The sequence below is a fragment of the Mustela lutreola genome, chromosome 8, assembly GCF_030435805.1.
Source record: "Mustela lutreola isolate mMusLut2 chromosome 8, mMusLut2.pri, whole genome shotgun sequence".
Taxonomy (NCBI): domain Eukaryota; kingdom Metazoa; phylum Chordata; class Mammalia; order Carnivora; family Mustelidae; genus Mustela; species Mustela lutreola.
This window is the reverse complement of record NC_081297.1, coordinates 135,963,418-135,983,311: the sequence shown is the minus strand read 5'-3', so window position 1 is coordinate 135,983,311 and position 19,894 is coordinate 135,963,418. Positions and strand designations below refer to the sequence as shown.

Sequence of the window (19,894 nt, the reverse complement as noted above, 5' to 3'; positions counted from 1 at the left end):
GGATACAGAGAACCAAACACTTAAAGAAAAAAAAATCAGGATAAAAGATGATGGGCAACTTTACAATGGATGAATCAGGGCCCCACACCCCTAAACCCAGTGATCACCAATTTCAATGACACAAAGTGTAGAAACAACCAGTCATACTCTCCCTGATAGGCTACAATAGCCAACTGCACAACGCAATCCAGGAAGCATTCTAGCCAAAAAAAAAAAAAAAAAAAAAAAAAAAAATAGAGAGAGAGAGAGATCTTGACTACAACCCAGTCTCTGAATTTGATTCCTGGTTTACAAAAAATTTAGAGGACAGAGAAATATATAATATAGAGATGCCATGAAGATACTATCAGCAAAACCCAGAATTACAAAAAAAAAAAAAAAAAGAGAGAGAGAGAATGCAAATCAATACCACAAGGAGATACCACTTTACACCCACTAGGCAATAGTGTTCAAAGTCTGATACTAAGGCACAGGACAAAGGTCATGAGAACTCCTATACCGTACAACAGACAAATACTTGGGAAACTAGTTTGATACTCTCCAGTTAAACTAAAGATTTAACTTGACTCCCGGACTTGGCATTCCTCTTTGTAGAGATTCTTGCATATTGGCACCAGAAAATATAAATAAGAATGTTAGTATTTTTTTTAAAAAGGGAAAATCATAGAAAGGAATGACTGACAAAATAAAGTGTTACTTATCGTGAATATATACATACCTTATATACCATATCATATTCCATATACACAACGGAATATAATACCAAACTGGAAGTACAGTGACATGCAACAATATAGACAAATGTTAAAAACAATGCTGAGTGAAGAAAAATGTTGCTGAAAAATGAATATGGTATGAATCTATTTTTATAAAACTCAAAAATAAGCAAAACTTATTGCAATAAAATATTTAAAAATTTTAAAGATGTAATTTTAAAAAGTGCAAAAATTCAGGATGGGAGAAAAAGATGAATGGAGTAAGAAATACAGAGGTGAATGGAATGGTATTAATAACGGTTGATTATTAAGAATTTCTCAAGAGGGGATCTGGGGGTACTGATTTTATTCGTACCCTCCCCTTCATAACTGACATATATGTAACATTTGAATTTTTATTTTCATGTTAAAATTACATAACAAAAATTAAATGATATTAAACCATGAGGACTATATGAAACAGTATAACCACAGAAGCCAAATCAATGGGATGAATAGAAAGTCCTAAAAACAGACAAGGATGGTTCTGTTTCCGGAACTGGTAAGAGTAGCTCCTACCAGATGGACTCACCTGCTGATAATAAAGTCTGGACAAAATATTAAACTACCTGAATTATGGGGAGGCCACATTGGTAAGAAGGGTTCAAGCTATGCTGAGAAGCTAAAATTCAGAGAGAGACCTGCGATCTTACTGGATTGAAGACCCAGATGAAAAAGATCTGAGCTATGGGAGAAAACCCCCAAATTATGTGTATAAACTTAGCCCAAGTCTCTGGCTGACCCCTGAGGTGTGGCCCAAGTCTTTCCAGTGCCCCAAATCTGGGTGGAGGTTGTAACTGCTTCTTCCAATACAACAGAAATTTTAAAAGCCTAAGACCAAGTTATGGAGGCCCCTTGGGCTCTGTCTCGTTCATGGGAAACATTCATTCACAGCCCAGAGCCACCGATGACACATCACTGGACAGGTCAGGTCCTAGGCAAGAACCTTCCAGCCTTCCCCACAACCATTAGCAGAACACTGCCAGGTGACCTCCATCCACACCATGTGAAACAAGAATCAAACAGCCAAATCCTGCCTGAATTCCTGACCCACAACTGTGAGTTGAAATGGTGGTTGTTTGGGAATAGCATGTCATGTAGCAACAGATAACCGGAACACCATTTACGAAAATTTCCTGAGACTAGAGAGGTGGCTCGCTACTAATAAATAGTAGGTGTGCTTCTTCAATAATCAAATATAATACATATTACAAGTACTTGAGTTCCTCTGTAAAATTAATTGCTTTCTATTTTTTTTCCTTCGTAGGCATTTTTTTCTTCCTTTAAAAGAGGAAGAAAAAAGTTTGACCTATTTGTAATGTAAGTTACTAACAAAACATTAAAGTACTATCATGGGGGGGGTGACATATACACTGTTTACTTACAAGGGAATTCTGAAACTCAGTGAAACCACATAAGCTAAAGATTTCCCAAGTTCCATACGGACTATATTCTTGAATGTTTACAACCCATAGGTAGATTTTGGACTCAGAAGGAAGAAAATATTGAAAGCAAATGAGTCTTCTCCTCGAGCTACCTACTACTGAAAAAATTCCAAAGTGGAATGTGATTTTAAGTTAGACACGTGCTCCCACTTTCCTACTAAAATCAACTTTGCAGATAGAAAGCCAGGATTTTAGACTTGAGTGTACGACGTCAGAAGCATTCTACAAAGAAAACTTCCTCCTCTGAGAGCTTGTTAAACCTTTCTCCCACTCAGACCCAGCAGCCTCACTCATGGGAAGAAAGGATACGGGAAGGGAAGCAGAAAGGATACGGGAAAGGGAGCAGGCTGGAGAGGCCCACCGCAGCAGCTTCCTGGGCAAACTGGCAAAGAGCAGGCTGGAGAGGCCCACCGCAGCAGCTTCCTGGGCAAACTGGCAAAAGGGACTTGAATAAGCAATCTGAACAGAAGCAAATGCCCTTCACCTAAACCACAGAAGGTCAGCTCTATTTTAACGAGTCCTTCACACTTAGACTTTCGTGTCTCAAATTACAACAAAGATTTTTGGATTCCAGCTGAAATGGTTGTGGCCCCAATTCAAACCCAAGGAAACACCTCTCGTTCTAAACAAGTAAAACCTGAGGGCACGCGCAACAGAAGTACTGCCTCATTAAATTTCTCCACCTCTAAATTTTTGGTTTAAGAGAAATTACGTTCCCCAGTTCACGGGGCAGTGAGAAACTACCGGGCCACATCACAAAATAAGCCACATTATTTAGGTCAAGAGTAAAAGGATGAGAAGAGATGAAGCACTGGTGATAATATTTGTAGGAGGCCTGCCAGCTTGTCGAGGACAGGAACACTAAGAGCAAATTATATTAAAGGGAAAAAATGCTGACAGCTCATCAATTGATTTGCAATGAAAATGCTAAAAAAAAATTAATAAAGAAGTTAAGCTGCTGAAATACAGTTTCACCAATTAGCTTAATGTCAGAGAATTCTAATTAGGCGTCTTGAGATTGCTATTTAGTGTTAAGCCTTCAGAGTGCCAAATTCTCCTTTTCACACAAACTGGTTGCAAAATTAAAGACATTAGGCAGCCTTAATTACATTATCAGAACAGCTGGGATTAGGCAATCTCTGAAGTCAAGACGGCATTCTTTTGTCACAGGGTGGAAATCCCTGGCTTTCCAGGGTGCCGGATTTTTGGTGCCGTTCCATATCTCACCCATACAAAGCAAGCTGCATTAGAAACAAAAAATTTGCAGACAAAGAACAGAGTAATGCTCAGCAAATAATGAACACATTACCGAAAAAGAAAAGGTAGGTGAAAAGATTAAGCCTGAAATCGGTAGGTTTTGCTAACACCTCTACTGGCGCCTGGCCTGCCAGCCCTCCGGTGGCAGAGAGACTGCGGAAAAGCTCTGTGAACCCACTTGGCCAGTGGAAGGCAGCCCTGTTATCTAAAGCTGAAGCACATTATACTCCCTTGTCCCACGGGCTGTGAAATTAGCAGCTATTGTTTTTCCACATTTTTGCCAACACAATGCCTTTTATGTCTTTACATTGTTTATAAAGCAATGTTTTCTTGCGCATGGGAACCTCTTTTTTAATTCTAATTTTTAAGCAACAGGATAGTCTCTCCTCTCCTGACTCCATTCCTTATTCCTCTAAACAATCAACATTTCTTTTCATGGCCTCATTTAACAGCATGATTTTTTTCCCTATTAAGAAACTAAAAATTGGGACTGATGGTGATGGGACACCCATAAAACCCTGAACAGAGGTCAGTCTGAAGGTGGCAGAAAACCCACCTGCTAGCACCAACCATGAACCACATGGAACTTCCCCTGAAGTTAGTGTCCAGACACTAACCCTTTTCCAAAACCTAAAACTGCCATCATTTTTTAATCCCAGTTTTTAAATTTTAGTTGTAGTATCTGTTATCCTTGGCACCACCATCTGTCATCTGGAATATGGCCACAGCTTCCTAACTGGCTCGCTTCCTTCCCTGGTTGTCTCCAAATCTGATCTTTCTAAACTGAAAATCAGAGCGTGTCACCTGCGTGGTTAAAACTCTTCCGTGGTTTTCCACAGCAAGGAAACTCAATCCAAACCCCCTTGCATGGCCCCCAGGCTAGTTCTCCAATGTCCTCCCCACCCCCACAGCTCCTGCCCAGCCCAGTGACCGTCTACCAGCTCCCCACACTAGCACTGTGAGGGGATGGACACACTCGCAAGGGTATCTTACTGGAATGCAATTCCCAAGGTTGCAGGCGATTTGCTTCTCCTCACTGATGTCTCAGGGGGAATGTCTGAAGGCTCAGCTTAAAATACATCACTTTTGTCAAAGAAATCTTTCCTGATCATCCTGATAAAAGTAACCTCCCTTGCCTCCACCAACACCGCAGCTCTCTAACATCACCCTATTTGGGGTTTTCTTTAAACACAAGATTGTTTCCTACTATCTCATTTCTTTACTGTTCACGTGCTCACGGTCTCTCTCCCACCAAAATGCCCTTTGAGAGCAGGTGCGTCACAGAAGTCACTCACCGACACGTCCTCTGGTGCCTAGCAGCTTTACCTGGGTCTTCGAGAGACGAGTATCAGTGACTCCTGTCCTCAATGAGCTTACTGTCTAATGGGGAAAGAGGCTTGCAGGCATAGAATCGTGCATACTTCAGCATGTAAATACAGGCCTGAACCAAGAAGAAGAAGTTTCAGAGAGGGGGACTCAAAGAATGAAGAATGGGCGGGAGCTCACCACTAGGGGGAGGACAGAGGGAGACGAGGCAGGGGCCACTGAGGCAGAAGGCCTAACTCAAAGGCAGGGAGGATGAAAGAGCATCACCCTGTGCTTGGGAAGGGGGAAGCTGCCTGCCCTGGCGGGAGGCAGGGCTGGAAAGGCGCGCTGGCGGGAGTTCGCCAGGGACCCTGGAAGCCCTGCTCAAGACACTATGTTCTGCCCTACAGAACAGTCAGACTTTCATGAATTCCACAGAGGAGTTGCAGGGGAAGGGCAAGCAGGCAGAGAAATAAGCCCTTAGATTCCGAGTCACGCTGGGAGGCTCCCCTTTTATTTGTTTTAATACGAGGAGTTCGAGGAAGCATTCACACTCTGGAAAACCTTGACCCCCAGGCCTGAAGCGCAGGCCTGCTGACATAAAGCAAGTAAATCACCTGTCCTGCCAACTCCAGTCGCTTGTTACCGTAATAGTCCCGGTCGTCCACTTTGTTATCTCCCTGGGCCAGAATCACTCTTCGTACCATCACGGCAGTGTAGATACACTTCGCTCGGAAATTGAATTCTTTAACCTGTGATTTGGGAGTTAGAGAAAATTTCTGAGACAATGCACGTTAGCCGCTACCCACTCCTTCCTTCCCTGCACCTTGCACGCCTCTCCTTCAGAGAAGTGGCGCCCACCAACCCTCCCTGGGCTGGTCTTTAACTCGCACTTGCCACTTCCTTCCTCTGGGGCCCCAGGCACCATGGCAGAAGGCCAGGACACTGCTGGGGACAGAAAGCCTGCTTGGAAAAGCACTGGGGAGCCAGAGACACTCATTGTTGCTATTTGACTTTGAAATGGTCTTCCCAGTCATCCAGAGGAGTTTAAAGTTCTGTTGAGTCCCAGCTTTCATAGTAAGAATTTTCTAATTCTTTGAATTAGCTCAAAAGACACACAAATGGCAGCCAAAGGGCAGAATCGGAGATATGTATTTTTTTTAGCCAGCAAGGTATTTTAAAATAAGAAATTCCTGTGTTTATGTGGTGACTCCCCATTTCCACAGAGCTCTCGACTTGACTTTATGATCAGCGCCTAGAGTGTGCGACCCCTGAATTAGATCATTCATGAACAATTGACATGGTAACTCATTACAAAACCAGACTATCTCGTTAGCAAGACTGTCTAACAAATAATTCTGTCACTTAGAGTAACATTACCTTAGAGACGAATGATAACTCTCGCCCACACCCCACAGGCCAACATGGCCAATCTCCGTTTAATGATAAATAAGTAAGAAGTGAACACAATTGGCCTTTGAACACCATTAGAGGCACCAGCCCCTCACACATTCAAAAATCTGTGTATAACTTTTAACTCCCCCAAAACTTAACTACTAATAGCCTACTGCTGACCAGAGCCTGATAACATAAACACCACATTATTTTGACTATTTTCTCTTATACTAAAGTAAGCTACCAAAAAAATGTCATCAAGAAAATCATAAGAGAAAATACATTTACAGCACTGTACTGTACTTGCTGAAAGAAAAAAACAACACATTTCTAAGTAGACCCAAGTAGTTAAAACACACATTATTCAAGAGTCACCTGTATCAAGCATGGGTTCTAGGATCAGAGGAAGGATTCTAGCTCTCTCTCTGACCAGTAACCGGCTGGGGGACAAGACAAACCCCCCAGCTTATCTGGACCCGAGCACCTTCAATGGAAGTAAAGGAGGCTGGACAATGTGAACTCTGAAACTCAAGGTCTAAGGGATGAACTACCCAGCTTTTTAGGAAGGGTCTATGGTGGTAACGGTAGCACAACAGGGAGAACGTACATGAGGCCACAGAACCACACACTTAAAGATGGTCAATTTTATGTCAAGTATTTTACAATAAAATAAAATACATTAGCAAGGCACTGCAAGTTTGTTTCATTTAAAAACATCTAATACCACCTCTGTCCTTCAAAACCGTGAGACTGAGTAGTAGCTCTCGTACATGTGTGAACACAGGAAACCATAGTTTTAGATTGAAACAAGACCCAGAGAGAATAAACATGATGCTAATGATAGCACACGGCTAACATTCCCCAAAGTACAAATAATCTACTGATAACAGAAGGTTATTTCCATGGGGCAGCCTAGTCTTTTTTTAGACTCTCTCTTTTTTCTTATAGAACTAGATATTAAATAACGTGAACCTGCACCCACGGCAGACGGACCCACGGGGCCCCCAGTTCTCAGCGGCACAAGTGCTACCCACCGGCACATGCGTCAGGATGGTAGAAGCCAGGAGCTCTCTTGCCTCTTCTATCTTCGTCTTCTTTGGTCCACCTCCCCACATCCTTTGCCTCCTTACTTTGTTCCCTATATATTTTAATGCCTATAAAAACAGAATATCATCATGTTTGAATGACACCCATCGGAGGGAATCTATTAAACACCTACCCAAACAAAACACTATACACAAAATGAGCTCTGGATACAGAGAATGCTGCATGAAGCTCAGTCAAAAATCAACATTTGTCATGAATCAATGATAAAAACTAGCATTATATGCTGTCCAATAAACTAGTTCCCTTTTCATAATTTGTTTTCTTACTAAAAAACTGATACATGATCACTGTAGGAAAATTATAATATATAAATAAGAAGATGTGTGTATATATACACACACACACATATATACACATTACATATATGAAGCAGCCACTAACCCTCCACCCAGAGAGAACCCCAGTCCACAATTAATATTCCGGAGCTGTACTTTTCTCCCCTCAAAAAAGGAATCACACCATGTGAAGACCTCTATTCCGAAAGCTGCAGAGCACTGCTGAGAAAAAATAAAATTTAAGTAAATCAAGGGGTATGCTGTTTTCACAGACTGGAAGCTTTAATAGTATTAGGATGGCTTACTGTTAAATTCTCTCCAAACTGATGAATAGGCACATCGTAATTGTTCCTGGAAATTAATACTCCCGGGTTTAAAAAACAAAACAAAAAAAACAATCGGGGATGACTGGGTGGCTCAGTCAGTTAAGTATCTGCCTTTGGCTCAGGTCATAATCCCAGAGTCCTGGAATCAAGTCCCACATCAGGCTTCTCCCTCTGCCTGGCGCTCCCCCTGCTTGTGCACTTGCTCGCTCTCTCTGATAAATAAATAAAGTCTTTAGAAAAAGAGAGAGATTAAAAAAACAAAAATCAATGGATTCTAAAATTGACATGCAAATGCAAAAGACCTGGAATAGCTCAAACAATCCTGAAAAAGAAAAGGTAGAGGACTGCCACTACCTACTTTTGATTAGAAAGCTATGGTAATCAAGACCGTGTGAGACTGGCATAAGGGCAGACAAACAGATCAATGGAACAATATGTCCAGAAATAAACCCAGGCTTTCATGGTTAGAGGATATTTTAAAAGATTTTATAAATAAATAAAAGTAAATAAATAAATAAAATAAATTTGACTGAGTGAGAGAGCACAAGCAGGGGAGCAGCAGAGGGAGAGGGGAAAAGCAGGCTCCCTTGCATGCAGGGCTGGATCCCAGGACCCTAGGATCATGACCTGAGCCAAAGGCAGAAGCTTAACCAACTGAATTACCCAGGCCCCCCTGGTCAGATGATTTTTGTTTGAAGTACTAAAGCAGTTCAACAGGTGAGGGAAAACATTTTCAACAAATGTTGAAATATCTACATATTTATCTACACATATAAATATATAAAAATATCTACATATTTTATCTACATATATAAGTATCTACAAAGTAAAATGTTAACTTTGACCCCTACCTCACACCAAATAAAAAAAAATCAGTTTATGTGGATTTTAGAAATAAACATAAAATCTAGAACTATAAAGCTTCTAGAGAAAAACACAGGAGGAGATATTCTTGCCCTTGTGTAATTTCTTTACACAGGACATAGAAATTGATAACCATAAGACAAACCAAAAAACCCCCTGATAATTAGATTTTATCAAAATTAAAACTGCTCATCAAAAGACAAAGTTATGATAATGAAAAGGGAAGCAACAGACAGAGAGAAAATAGTTACAATAATAAATCTGACAAGGGATTTATACCCAGGATACTTTTTTTTTAAAAAAAGGGACTAGAAATTCAATACTAAAAAGATAACTCAGTGAGGAAAATAAGCAAAAGATCTGGATACATTACTAAGAAAGTGAGTAAGTCCATGAAGAGTGTCCAACATCATTAGTCATCAGGAAAATGCATACTAAAACCATAATGGGACACACAACATCCAACACTTAGTATAAAGAGTAAAAAAATTAAAAAGACAGACAAGACCAAATATCAGTGAAGATAGGAAGCGATCAGAACTCTCCTGTACTGGGGGTGCGTGGGGTGGCAGATGGACTGCAAAATGGTAATTACTTTGGGAAAAGGTTTAGGAGTTCCAACTTTATCAAAGTTACATACACAACTACTCTTTGATCCAACAATCCTATTTGTAGGTATTTATCTAAGAGACATGCTGACCTGTTCAGGCAAAGACTTGTACAGGAATGTTTACAGCAATTTTATGCATAAGACCCAGAGTGAAAAAAAACAAATGTCCATCCACAAGAAAAGATAAACCATGGGATAGTCATAGAGTGTAATACTACTCAGCAATAATGGCCAAATGACACAATATCTCAGACAGTACGCTCAGGAGAAGAAACTGGGCACAAAAGAGTATATTCTGAACAATTTCGTATGTTCTAAAACAGGCAAAATTAACCTGTGGTGAAAAATCAGAACAGCGAGGAAGAAAATCAGAGGATGGAGATAAAAAGGGACTAAGAAGGGACATGAGGTGCAGAAAAATGAAACTGGACCACTTCCCTACACCGCACATGAATATAGACTCAAAATGGATGAAGGACCTCAATGTGAGAAAGGAATCCATCAAAATCCTTGAGGAGAACAGAGGCAGCACCCTCTTCCACCTCAGCCACAGCAACATCTTCCTAGGAACATCACCAAAGGCAAGGGAAGCAAGGGCAAAAGTGAACTATTGGGACTTCATCAAGATCAAAAGCTTTTGCATAGCAAAGGAAACAGTTAACATAACCAAAAGAAAACTGACAGAATGGGAGAAGATATTTGCAAATGACATATCAGATAAAGGGCTAGTGTCCCAAATCCATAAAGCGCTTAGCAAACTCAACACCCAAAGAACAAATAATCCAATCAAGAAATGGGCAGAGGACATGAACAGACATTGCAAAGAAGACATCCAGATGGCCAACAGACATGAAAAAATGCTCCATACCACTCAGCATCAGGGAAATACAAATCAAAACCACAGTGAGATACCACCTCACACCAGTCAGAATGGCTAAAATCAACAAGTTAGGAAATGACAGATGCTGGCGAGGATGCGGAAAAAGGGGAACCCTCCTACACTGTTGGTGGGAATGCAAGCTGGTGCAACCACTCTGGAAAACAGCATGGAGGTTCCTCAAAAAGTTGAAAATAGAGCTACCCTCTGACCCAGCAATTGCACTACTGGGTATTTACCCTAAAGATACAAACATAGTGATCCGAAAGGGCATGTGCACCCGAATGTTTATAGCAGCAATGTCCGCAATAGCCAAACTATGGAAAGAACCTAGATGTCCATCAACAGATGAATGGATCAAGAAGATGTGGTATATATACACAATGGAATACTATGCAGCCATCAAAAGAAATGAAATCTTGCCATTTGCGACAACATGGATGGAACTAGAGCGTATCATGCTTAGCGAAATAAGTCAAGCGGAGAAAGACAACTATCATATGATCTCCCTGATATGAGGAAGTGGTGATGCAACATGGGGGCTTAAGTGGGTAGAAGAAGAATCAATGAAACAAGATAGAATTGGGAGGGAGACAAACCATAAGTGACTCTTAATCTCACAAAACAAACTGAGGGGGCGCCTGGGTGGCTCAGTGGTTTAAGCCGCTGCCTTCGGCTCAGGTCATGATCTCAGGGTCCTGGGATCGGGTCCCGCATCAGGCTCTCTGCTCGGCGGAGAGCCTGCTTCCCTCTCTCTCTCTCTGCCTGTCTCTCCATCTACTTGTGATTTCTCTCTGTCAAATAAATAAATAAAATCTTTAAAAAAAAAAAAAAAAAAAAAAAAAAAAAACAAACTGAGGGTTGCTGGGGGGAGGGGGGTCGGGAGATGGGGGGTGCGGTTATGGACACTGGGGAGGGTATGTGCTATGTGAGTGTTGTTAAGTGTGTAAACCTGGCGATTCACAGACCTGTACCCCTGGGGATAAAAATACATTATATGCTTATAAAAAAATAAAAAATTTAAATTTAAAAAAAAAAGGGACACGAGGGAACTTCCCTGGGGTAATGGAAAAATATTCCACATCAATTATGTAAAATTATGCAATTAAGATTTGTATATTTCAGCACACATAAATTGTACCTAAAATATGAAGTATTAAAACTAATCAAATAGTGGGTGTGAAGAGTAGGTGAAGACTTAGATGAAACAAGATGGCAGACCGTCGGTAATTACTGAAGCTGGGTGATGGGCACAAGGGGGTTCATACTACTCTTCTGTATATTTTGCGCATGTTGTTTTTCCACAATAAAAAGTTTTTAAAGAGGATAATTTTCAAACAACAATGAATGCATTTTTTTTTAACTGGCTTTCAGTTAGTCAGAAAAAGGGGCTGGGATTCCTGATTCTTTATCTTGAAATTCCTGTCCCCAGTTATGTGCCTGGGAAATTTCTGTGCTTCAAAACTAGCTCAGGTATCACCTACTCCTTTTCTCTGCTATGTGAATTCCTTATGCATAAGGAACCAAGTGCTTTCATTCCGCTTTAGACCCTGCCCATATTTTAACTATTTACAGGTATGTCATTCCTACTAGACATTGTGTCATCTTTTTCTTTGAATGGAAGTCCTCCGTGGTAAGATCAGGACATCAGAGGATCCTCTCTGTTTAGTGTCCATTAAAGCATATGGAAAAACTCACACTCGGGACGCCTGGGTGGCTCAGTGGATTAAAGCCTCTGCCTTCAGCTCAGGTCATGATCTCAGGGTCCTGGGATCGAGCCCCGCATTGGGCTCTCTGCTCAGTGGGGAGCCTGTTTCCCTCCCTTTCTCTGCCTACTTATGATTTCTGTCTGTCAAATAAACAAATAAAATCTTAAAAAAAAAAAAAAAAAAAAAAAACCTCAGACGTGCCAACCCCTGCCACCATGACCCAGCAATAAGTAGGATCCAGCACCGGATAAAAGCCAGCCCACAGTCAGTGGGAACTGCCAAGAGACAAGCAGTTCAGTCCTCCCTCAACTGTCCTCATGAAATTCTGATCTTCCAGTTCCCTTGGGAAAGAAGCTAAAGATTCTTCACTTTGAGGAGAGAAACAGAGGAACACAGGGGCCTAGTACCCCTTCTGAGTTAGCTTGCAGTCAGATTTTTTCTGGCGTAATAATGTTATCATGGCTGTGCAGTGTGAGAGTCGGGGTGAGAGCCCGACCCGGGCATGAACAGGTTAACGTGACACCCCCTCCGTGCATCCTATCCTCTGAAGAAGGTTATAAATAATTTCTTCTCTCTATGCCACAGCCCTTGAAGAGAATGACAGAAAATAACCGTGAGCAAGACCCAGCAAGTGGCTTTGTGAGCAGAAGGAATGGAAGAGAGACACCAAGGGAAGCGTTCAACACAAACACAACTCAGGTGTTAAGAAATCCACTAAGTGCCACATCGCCAAAAGTTCACCATGCACTTGCTACTTGCTCACTTACAATAGCATACAATACCCACGCTGCCCTAACTCGTATGTCGCACTTACCAACCATTTTGGATTATGCATGGCCTCAAGAGCATCTTCTTAGTTGCAGATTATTAATCCCTGCTCTAACCCAGCACAGCAGAGTATGAGCCATGTTCGTGTCACACCCCGTCTGCATATTCCCATCTCTGTACTGAACTTCTCTCGTTGTGTTAGCTAATGTTTCCGGTCAGCACCTGTATAGCAGAAGTAAATGATTTCCCAACCCATTATTTGCCCTGCTCACACAGCTCTGTGATGCCGGGGTTACAGGGCTATCTGAGCACCGGTGATGCTGTTTGTTATAAAAGGGGTAACGGATCTCACTGTGTCCACTGAAGGATTGTGAAGGTAGAATGCTCTTCCCGAACGTTACACAGCTTTAGAGGAGAGCGTGTATCTCCCCAAACTTGGCCAACTCCTGGGTATTTCTTTACATTTCCTCTTCATGTTCTTGGAGCCCTTGGACAATAAAATTCCAGTGTGTAACAAAGACTCATGCTCACTACATATTTCATTTTCAATAAAGACCAAACGTAGAACCTCCTAAATCCAAACAACTTCTCCTGATGCGGCCTGCCCAAGAACTTGAGTTGACTCTTACTTAACTGCATGAAAAGAAGGCAGGGGTAAGAATAATCCTTACCAAGTTGTGCTTTGGAATTATATACACTTACATATGATGATTAACCTTAAATGTTTGTCTGGCTCAGTCTATGAAAATATCAATAGAGGTGTGATTTTTCAGAACACACACTAACAGATGTAAGTGGGAAAATGCTATCTCTATAAGCATCCTAGGTAACAAGAAAAATGCCACCTGGAATTTATACTTCACTGTACGTAACTCCCAGAACAGACAATGTAATACAGATATGTAGTAAGCACTGTCTACTGTGCTTCTGTAGCAGGAATCCCTACCTCTCAGGATGGTTATGAGGTGCACTGCCACGGACTGATACTTAGCAAAGTACTTTACAAATGTGGGACTTGGCACCCGACGTGTGGCTGTGAGGGCTCCAGTCACAAGGGCATGGAAGTAAAATTGTTTTTAATATTTTTTATTTCTATTATGTTTAGCGTGTGTACATACACACACATATATATATGAAGACAAGAAACTAATCTTGTCCTAAAATCCCCAAGGTCCAGCTAGAAGTTCTTTGGCAGGTCGATGAAAGCTTGTACTGGTAAAGGGTTTCTGATCCTGGCTTTTCTTGCTGATGACACCAGGAATTCAGAAAAAGGGACTGAGACCATATACAACTGGACACTGAAAGCAACTGGAAGTAGGGAATAAGAAGGGAACTTGAAGAGAAATGAAGGAAAAAAATCTTCTACACTAGAGTTGCTGTAGTTCAAAAACATATATTGGGGCAACTGGGTGGTGCAGTAGGTTAAGCGTTCAACTGTTGGTTTCAGCTCACGTAATGATCTCAGGGTCATGAGCTTGAGCCCCACATCAGGCTCTGCACTCAGAAAAGAATCTGCTTAAGATTCTTTCTCTCCCTCTGTAACCCCTGCTGTGTACTCGTTCACATGCACTCTAATAAATAAATAAATCTCTCTAAAAATACCCCAAAAAACAGAAAAACAAAAACATAGATCACTCAGGCAAATAACTGAAAGAAGAGTACTTGCTATTTTATCAGAACAAAAGCCTCTTGGACACATATCCCCCTTCAGGGTTAGACACCATAGGCTGATAATTTATCAAGGCAGACTCCTTCCTCCAATTCCTAACACACCAGTCAAAGAAGCTTCTCTACTGTTCCTCCCAACTCCCAAACACCCTCCCGCACCTACACCCCAAGAAGTCACTGCATCTGATGCTTTATGCACGAGCAACATTAAATCTCCAATTCCCTTTCATAGCAAAGGACGACATGAAAAGACACACCTGCATCTGTGTGAAAATCTGAGCTTTCTGGCACTCTTCCAAGCTGGGCCCAAAAGCAGCCATCACGTGCTCCTCTGTTCCAATCATCTGTACAATTTCCTGGTCACTCTCAACACCCATGGCCTAGGAAGGAAAGAAAAGACAGAAAGAGTGTTGGCTTTGTGTTAACTCACTGACATTTGCTTATGCTAATTTGGCATTGTTTGTGGGTATTACTTCTAAGCAAAAGCTAGCTCTTTTCTCAGAAACGGTGCCATCTGGCATTGGCAGCCCCAGCCCAAGCTGCAGAAGAACCTGAAATAGAAATTTTGATTGGGAAGAGGAAAACAAACATTCTCAAGCACTTTTTTCTCATGTGTGCAATCTTCTAAAATGTTTGAATATCCTGCAAGTGTCATCGTGAAAAAGGAGGTAGGAAGATATAGCAGAGACACTGATCACAATTACGAAAGCAAACTAAAAAATTAAAACAAAACAGCCAAAGAGCGGTAAATCAGAAAATACGCACTGCTGAAAGTAAACAGAACCCCAATTAGTTTTGTCGCAAGACTAATTTTTCTGAGTACTATCGATTCATTCACATTTAGGCTAGAAGAATTTTTCCTAAAGGATGTTTTAACTCACTATTCCAGAGATACCAAGCTATACTTAACGCAGGTTTTAAGAAGATTTTAAAAAAACAAAACAAAACTAAACTAAACTAAAAACACACTTAAGAGGTTTAAGAAACCCACTTATCTTAAGTGTTTCAAGGTGGCAGCCGGCAACACCGGTCTTTGTAGATTCCATATGGCACTAGGGCTCACTCCTTCACACATCCGCCTGGAATTCTGCCATATCAAGAAATAGAGCATAATCTCACTAAACCTCTCTTGGCAGAGAAAGAATGTGCTTCTTAGAAGTTACGGGGAAAGTTATGTTTGCATTAAAATTTTTCCTTCAGCTATGCAGAGAAAACGGAACCAGAGAACAAACGGAACCCACATTAGTAAACCGTCTTGTTAGGCTTCCATGCTCTGGTGCCTGCTTCCCCACACATGGGGGAGAAGGAGGGACACCGAGTCTCAGGTTCTAGGGAGGAACGTGGAGAACATAAGCAGGGCACAGTGGGCAGAGCACCTCTTGGAGTCACGAGATCAGAAGTGTCCGTCCTTCAACAAGGTCAGTGACCGACTTCACAACCACTACTGCTGAACCGCCTTGTCCACTTGTTTCTTCATATCTTTGAACAAGAGGATGCAAAATTCTACAGCTCTCCATTTGAATTTGAGTAATCTGTGATCCCGAAATTCGATGTGGATACTTCAGGGTCAGATGTAAACTGACTGAAGGTTTGAAACTTTTGTGGGGGGGCAGTTAAATACATGCTACGTCCCTTCAGGCCACCTGTGGTGGTTTGAAAAACATTCACCGAATTCTTTGACGCTCTCTTCACAAGGTAAAGACGACTCCTCCTTCAGAGTGGAAGCTCAACTCAATGACTCACTTTTTTTTTTTTAATTTTTAAAAATTTTTTAAAGATTTTTATTTATTTATTTGACAGACAGAGATCACAGGTAGGCAGAGAGGCAGGCAGAGAGAGAGGAAGGGAAGCAGGCTCCCTGCTGAGCAGAGAGCCCGATGCGGGGCTCGATCCCAGGACCCTGGGACCATGACCTGAGCCGAAGGCAGAGGCTTTAACCCACTGAGCCACCCAGGTGCCCCTCAATGACTCCCTTTTATAAGAAAGAAGCACAGAGTGCAACTGCGGAGCCCTGGTTATGAATAGCACCGCGGCTTCCTGCTTGCCCTTGCCCGTGGAGAGCACGTGGGCGGGAAGCCAGCGGCCATGTCCTGCAGACACTCATGCAGCCTGTGGAAAGGTCCGGTGGTGAGGAATGAAATGCCATCATGGGGGAGCCGTGAATGGAAGTGGACCCCACTGCGCTCCAGTCCAGCCTCTGGGTGACTTCAGCGCGGGCAGACAACTTGACTCCTCAAAGACCCTGAGCCTGAACCACCCAGCCAAGCAACCTCCACATCTCCGACCAACAGCAACTGTGCTATAATTTGTTACACAGCACAGATATCTAACAGACCAACTTTTGGAATTAAATTTGCTATTTAAACGTAAAAAAAGCTTTGTAAATGTAGAACTTGTTTTGCTCAAAACTGTGTTTTGGAAACAAAGATGCTCTCACAACCCAAATCTCTTCTATACTTTAATTTTCATCGTTTTCGCTCTAATTTGATAGGACACATTTGTTCAAATGGACACACATAAACAGCACTACTTAAAAATACTAAAAATATAATTAAAAATTTTAAGTTCGAAACACTTAGGAGTTCATGGATTAAAAGAGAGCAATCTTAAAAAAACTGTTATCAGTTCTAATTTTTAAACCAATGAAGGAAAACACCCTAGATTACCCTCTGATGAAGTATAGGGAGGGCATCTACTCTCACAGTGATGGTATGTAGGTAGGCCTGTCTACATTTTCTCCTTGGTCTGCAAGAAGCCAGAGAGAAACACGAGAAGAGAGTATTTCTCTGCGAAAAGCTAATTAGAACATAAATTAACTTTTGCCTCTCAATCTCCCAGGAGAGTGTTATATGTGTTTCAACGGAATCAAAACAGACAAATATACAAAAAACAACACCAAGGCAAGTAATCTGCAGTAGAATCTAGTCACCCTTTCCTAAAATCATTGATAATAAAACTTTGTAAGCAATGCACTTCCCTCCCCAGGGGAAAGTGCAAACACTAAAAGAGATCCACATGGGACGGATGCCAACCAGAGCGTGCAAAATGATTGAGCAGGAGAAGTTCTCGCTGGGACAGAAGTGGAATACGAGAGCTGAATGGCCAGTAGCATTCTGGATCAGTCCCCTCTCCTGAGGCAGGACAACCTCTACACCTGAACCGAAGACACCTGGGTTATTTTAGTAATTAATTTTTAGTTCAACAATTTCTAAGTGAAAAAGACTACATAGGTTTGGCGTGTAACAGTAGTGAAAAAGTCCTCCCACATTCTCATCTGACATACGGAGCTGCTTCAAGCTGTCCCGAAGCTGAATCTGAGCAGTAATTTTATAACTGCATAAAATTTTCAAGTGTTCTAACATGGATCTAAACAGACTGCTTAGGCCTTCCAAATATTTCTAAGCCACGAAGCAAAGATACGCCAAGTACATGACCAATGACACCATATGTGCAGGGAGAAGGATCAGTGGCAAAGCTCTGCTCTACAAGGACTAAACCCCTCCTCTACCGGGTCACTGAACAACAGGGTGGTAACTCGGTCAGGTTATCACCGAAAGCGGTCCAGTGCCGAAGACCAAACTGATTTTATGACTACTCAGCCTTGGGAAGTCAGAGCTACAAATAAATGACATATTGCTATGGAAACGACAGCAAAATGTTCAACCATTGTGCTTTACAGACACAATTTAGACATCTGAAAACTAGCTTTATAAGGAACTCTTTGTACTCCAGATATCTGAAATCATTTCACCTGACTAATAAGTCAGAAATGAATGCTGTATAATGACCTTGTGAAGAAACAGCAGAGATGATACGTTTCAGCAGGTCACCCAGTCTGGCCATGGGGAGTAAGACAGAACAAAAATGAGGGCATATGCTCTTTAGGAAGCGGCATAGTCTTCTCTTCGCATACCCACTAAGTGTGACTACAAGTGTGACTTGTGAAGACCGAATACTAATGAGAGACGAACACGTCCACTGACAGTGATTTGCTGAAATACACTGTGTGATGGAGGGATGGGGAGAAAGTGCTTAAAATACCTAATATTCAGAAATCTCTAATCTTTCTTCAGACAGGAATCGATCTACTATCACTAAAAGCAGTCTTAGTAGATACCAAAAGAACTGCGATGGCCCTCTTTAACTCTGCAATCTTTTCTCTTTAAAGGTCAAAAATTTCAATGTAAGTTTGTTTCCAAGAAACAATGCCCAGCCCCCTTGAAATCTGATCTTCTTTTCTATAAAAACTTTCAGACTACAGAGGCCATCACAGAGCATCTGCTGAATACTTGGGAATACAAAGTGTAAAGTGGGAAAGATTCATGGGCAGGAGAACCTTTGTAGTGATTCAAGTCCATAAATAAGGCTGATCTAGGTCTTAAAAAGCTTTAGCCATCATATTCAGACCCAGCATGGAACCTGGAAACCCTGCTGCTTCTGTCACTTTTAGCCAATTGTTGGTTACAATCAACAACCATCAAGTCCTAATGACTGTCAAGGTCTGTGTTAGGGCCACACAACACAGAAAGAGAAATGATGTGACTTTCCTGGTCTCCCAGTTTATTTTCCCCAGCTCCAGACACTGAACGTGGAGGCAGAGCGAAGGCAAGAGAAACAGTATCTTCATTCTAGGCTGCCCATTTTTCAAAAAATAGATGATCTCCTTTGCATTTCAGGACAACCCTCCCAGGTGAAATTTTCACTTTGCAGGGGAATTATCCAAGACGCAGGGAGACTGGAAAATCTGCCTGAGGTCACACAGTTAAGGAGTAGAGAAGCTGGAATTTGGCCTAGATCTGTCTGATGCTAAGATCTCCCATTTTCAGTGTTGCTGCCCAGATGGAAAAGTCTTCATAGAAGTCATCAGACAAGGTTCCATCAGGCTATTAAAATGTCCCTCTAATAGGAGACCGCAAAATGGGACTATCTGTGACCAATGTACTTCGTTTATTTAAACTGAAAAATTTTAAATAGTTGTTGTCATTCTTATACATGCTGATTAGCATGCAATGGTTAGGTCTCATGAGAAATTTCTGGCCACATGCCCAAGTTTTTTTTAAAAAAACATCTAATTCCATTCCCAGGAGTTAAGTCTCACAAACTACTCAGCAATATACACAAATATGTATGTAGAAGAAGACCCAGGATTGTGTATCAGAGTGAAAACTTGGGGGAAAAAGGACACTTAAATGTCCCCCTACGGGAAACTGGTTAAACAGATTACACCACCCATGGCTAATTCCTGTAGGACACCTACTAAAAATAATAATGATGTAGCTCTGTATTTATAGATATGGAAAGCTTTTCACAATTCACTGTTCAGCGGGAAAAAAATAGTAAAATCTATGTGTATATTACCAAAGCAAAGGAAGAAGGGTCTGAAAAAACAGGTCCAAAAATGTAGTTCTACTTTTCAGTAACTTTCTAAATTTGTACAATTCAAGGACTGTTTTATAATCAGAAAAGGAGAAATCTGAAATCTCAACTACAGGTTATATTAAAGTACATATTAATTTACAGCCCCATTCTAAAA

At 41.5% G+C, this 19,894-nt stretch overlaps 1 protein-coding gene across 1 annotated transcript in view; it reads right to left on the bottom strand.

Annotated features, from left to right (window-relative positions):
• Positions 1 to 19,894, bottom strand: part of POLR3B (RNA polymerase III subunit B) — a 104,832-nt gene that overhangs the window by 64,470 nt on the left and 20,468 nt on the right. The window contains exons 10-12 of the mRNA XM_059186750.1: positions 14,619 to 14,741; positions 7,192 to 7,311; positions 5,380 to 5,514 (exon numbers count right to left, since the gene is read on the bottom strand). Coding sequence (XP_059042733.1) covers positions 5,380 to 5,514; positions 7,192 to 7,311; positions 14,619 to 14,741 — 378 coding nt within the window. The remainder of the gene's footprint in view (positions 1 to 5,379; positions 5,515 to 7,191; positions 7,312 to 14,618; positions 14,742 to 19,894) is intronic.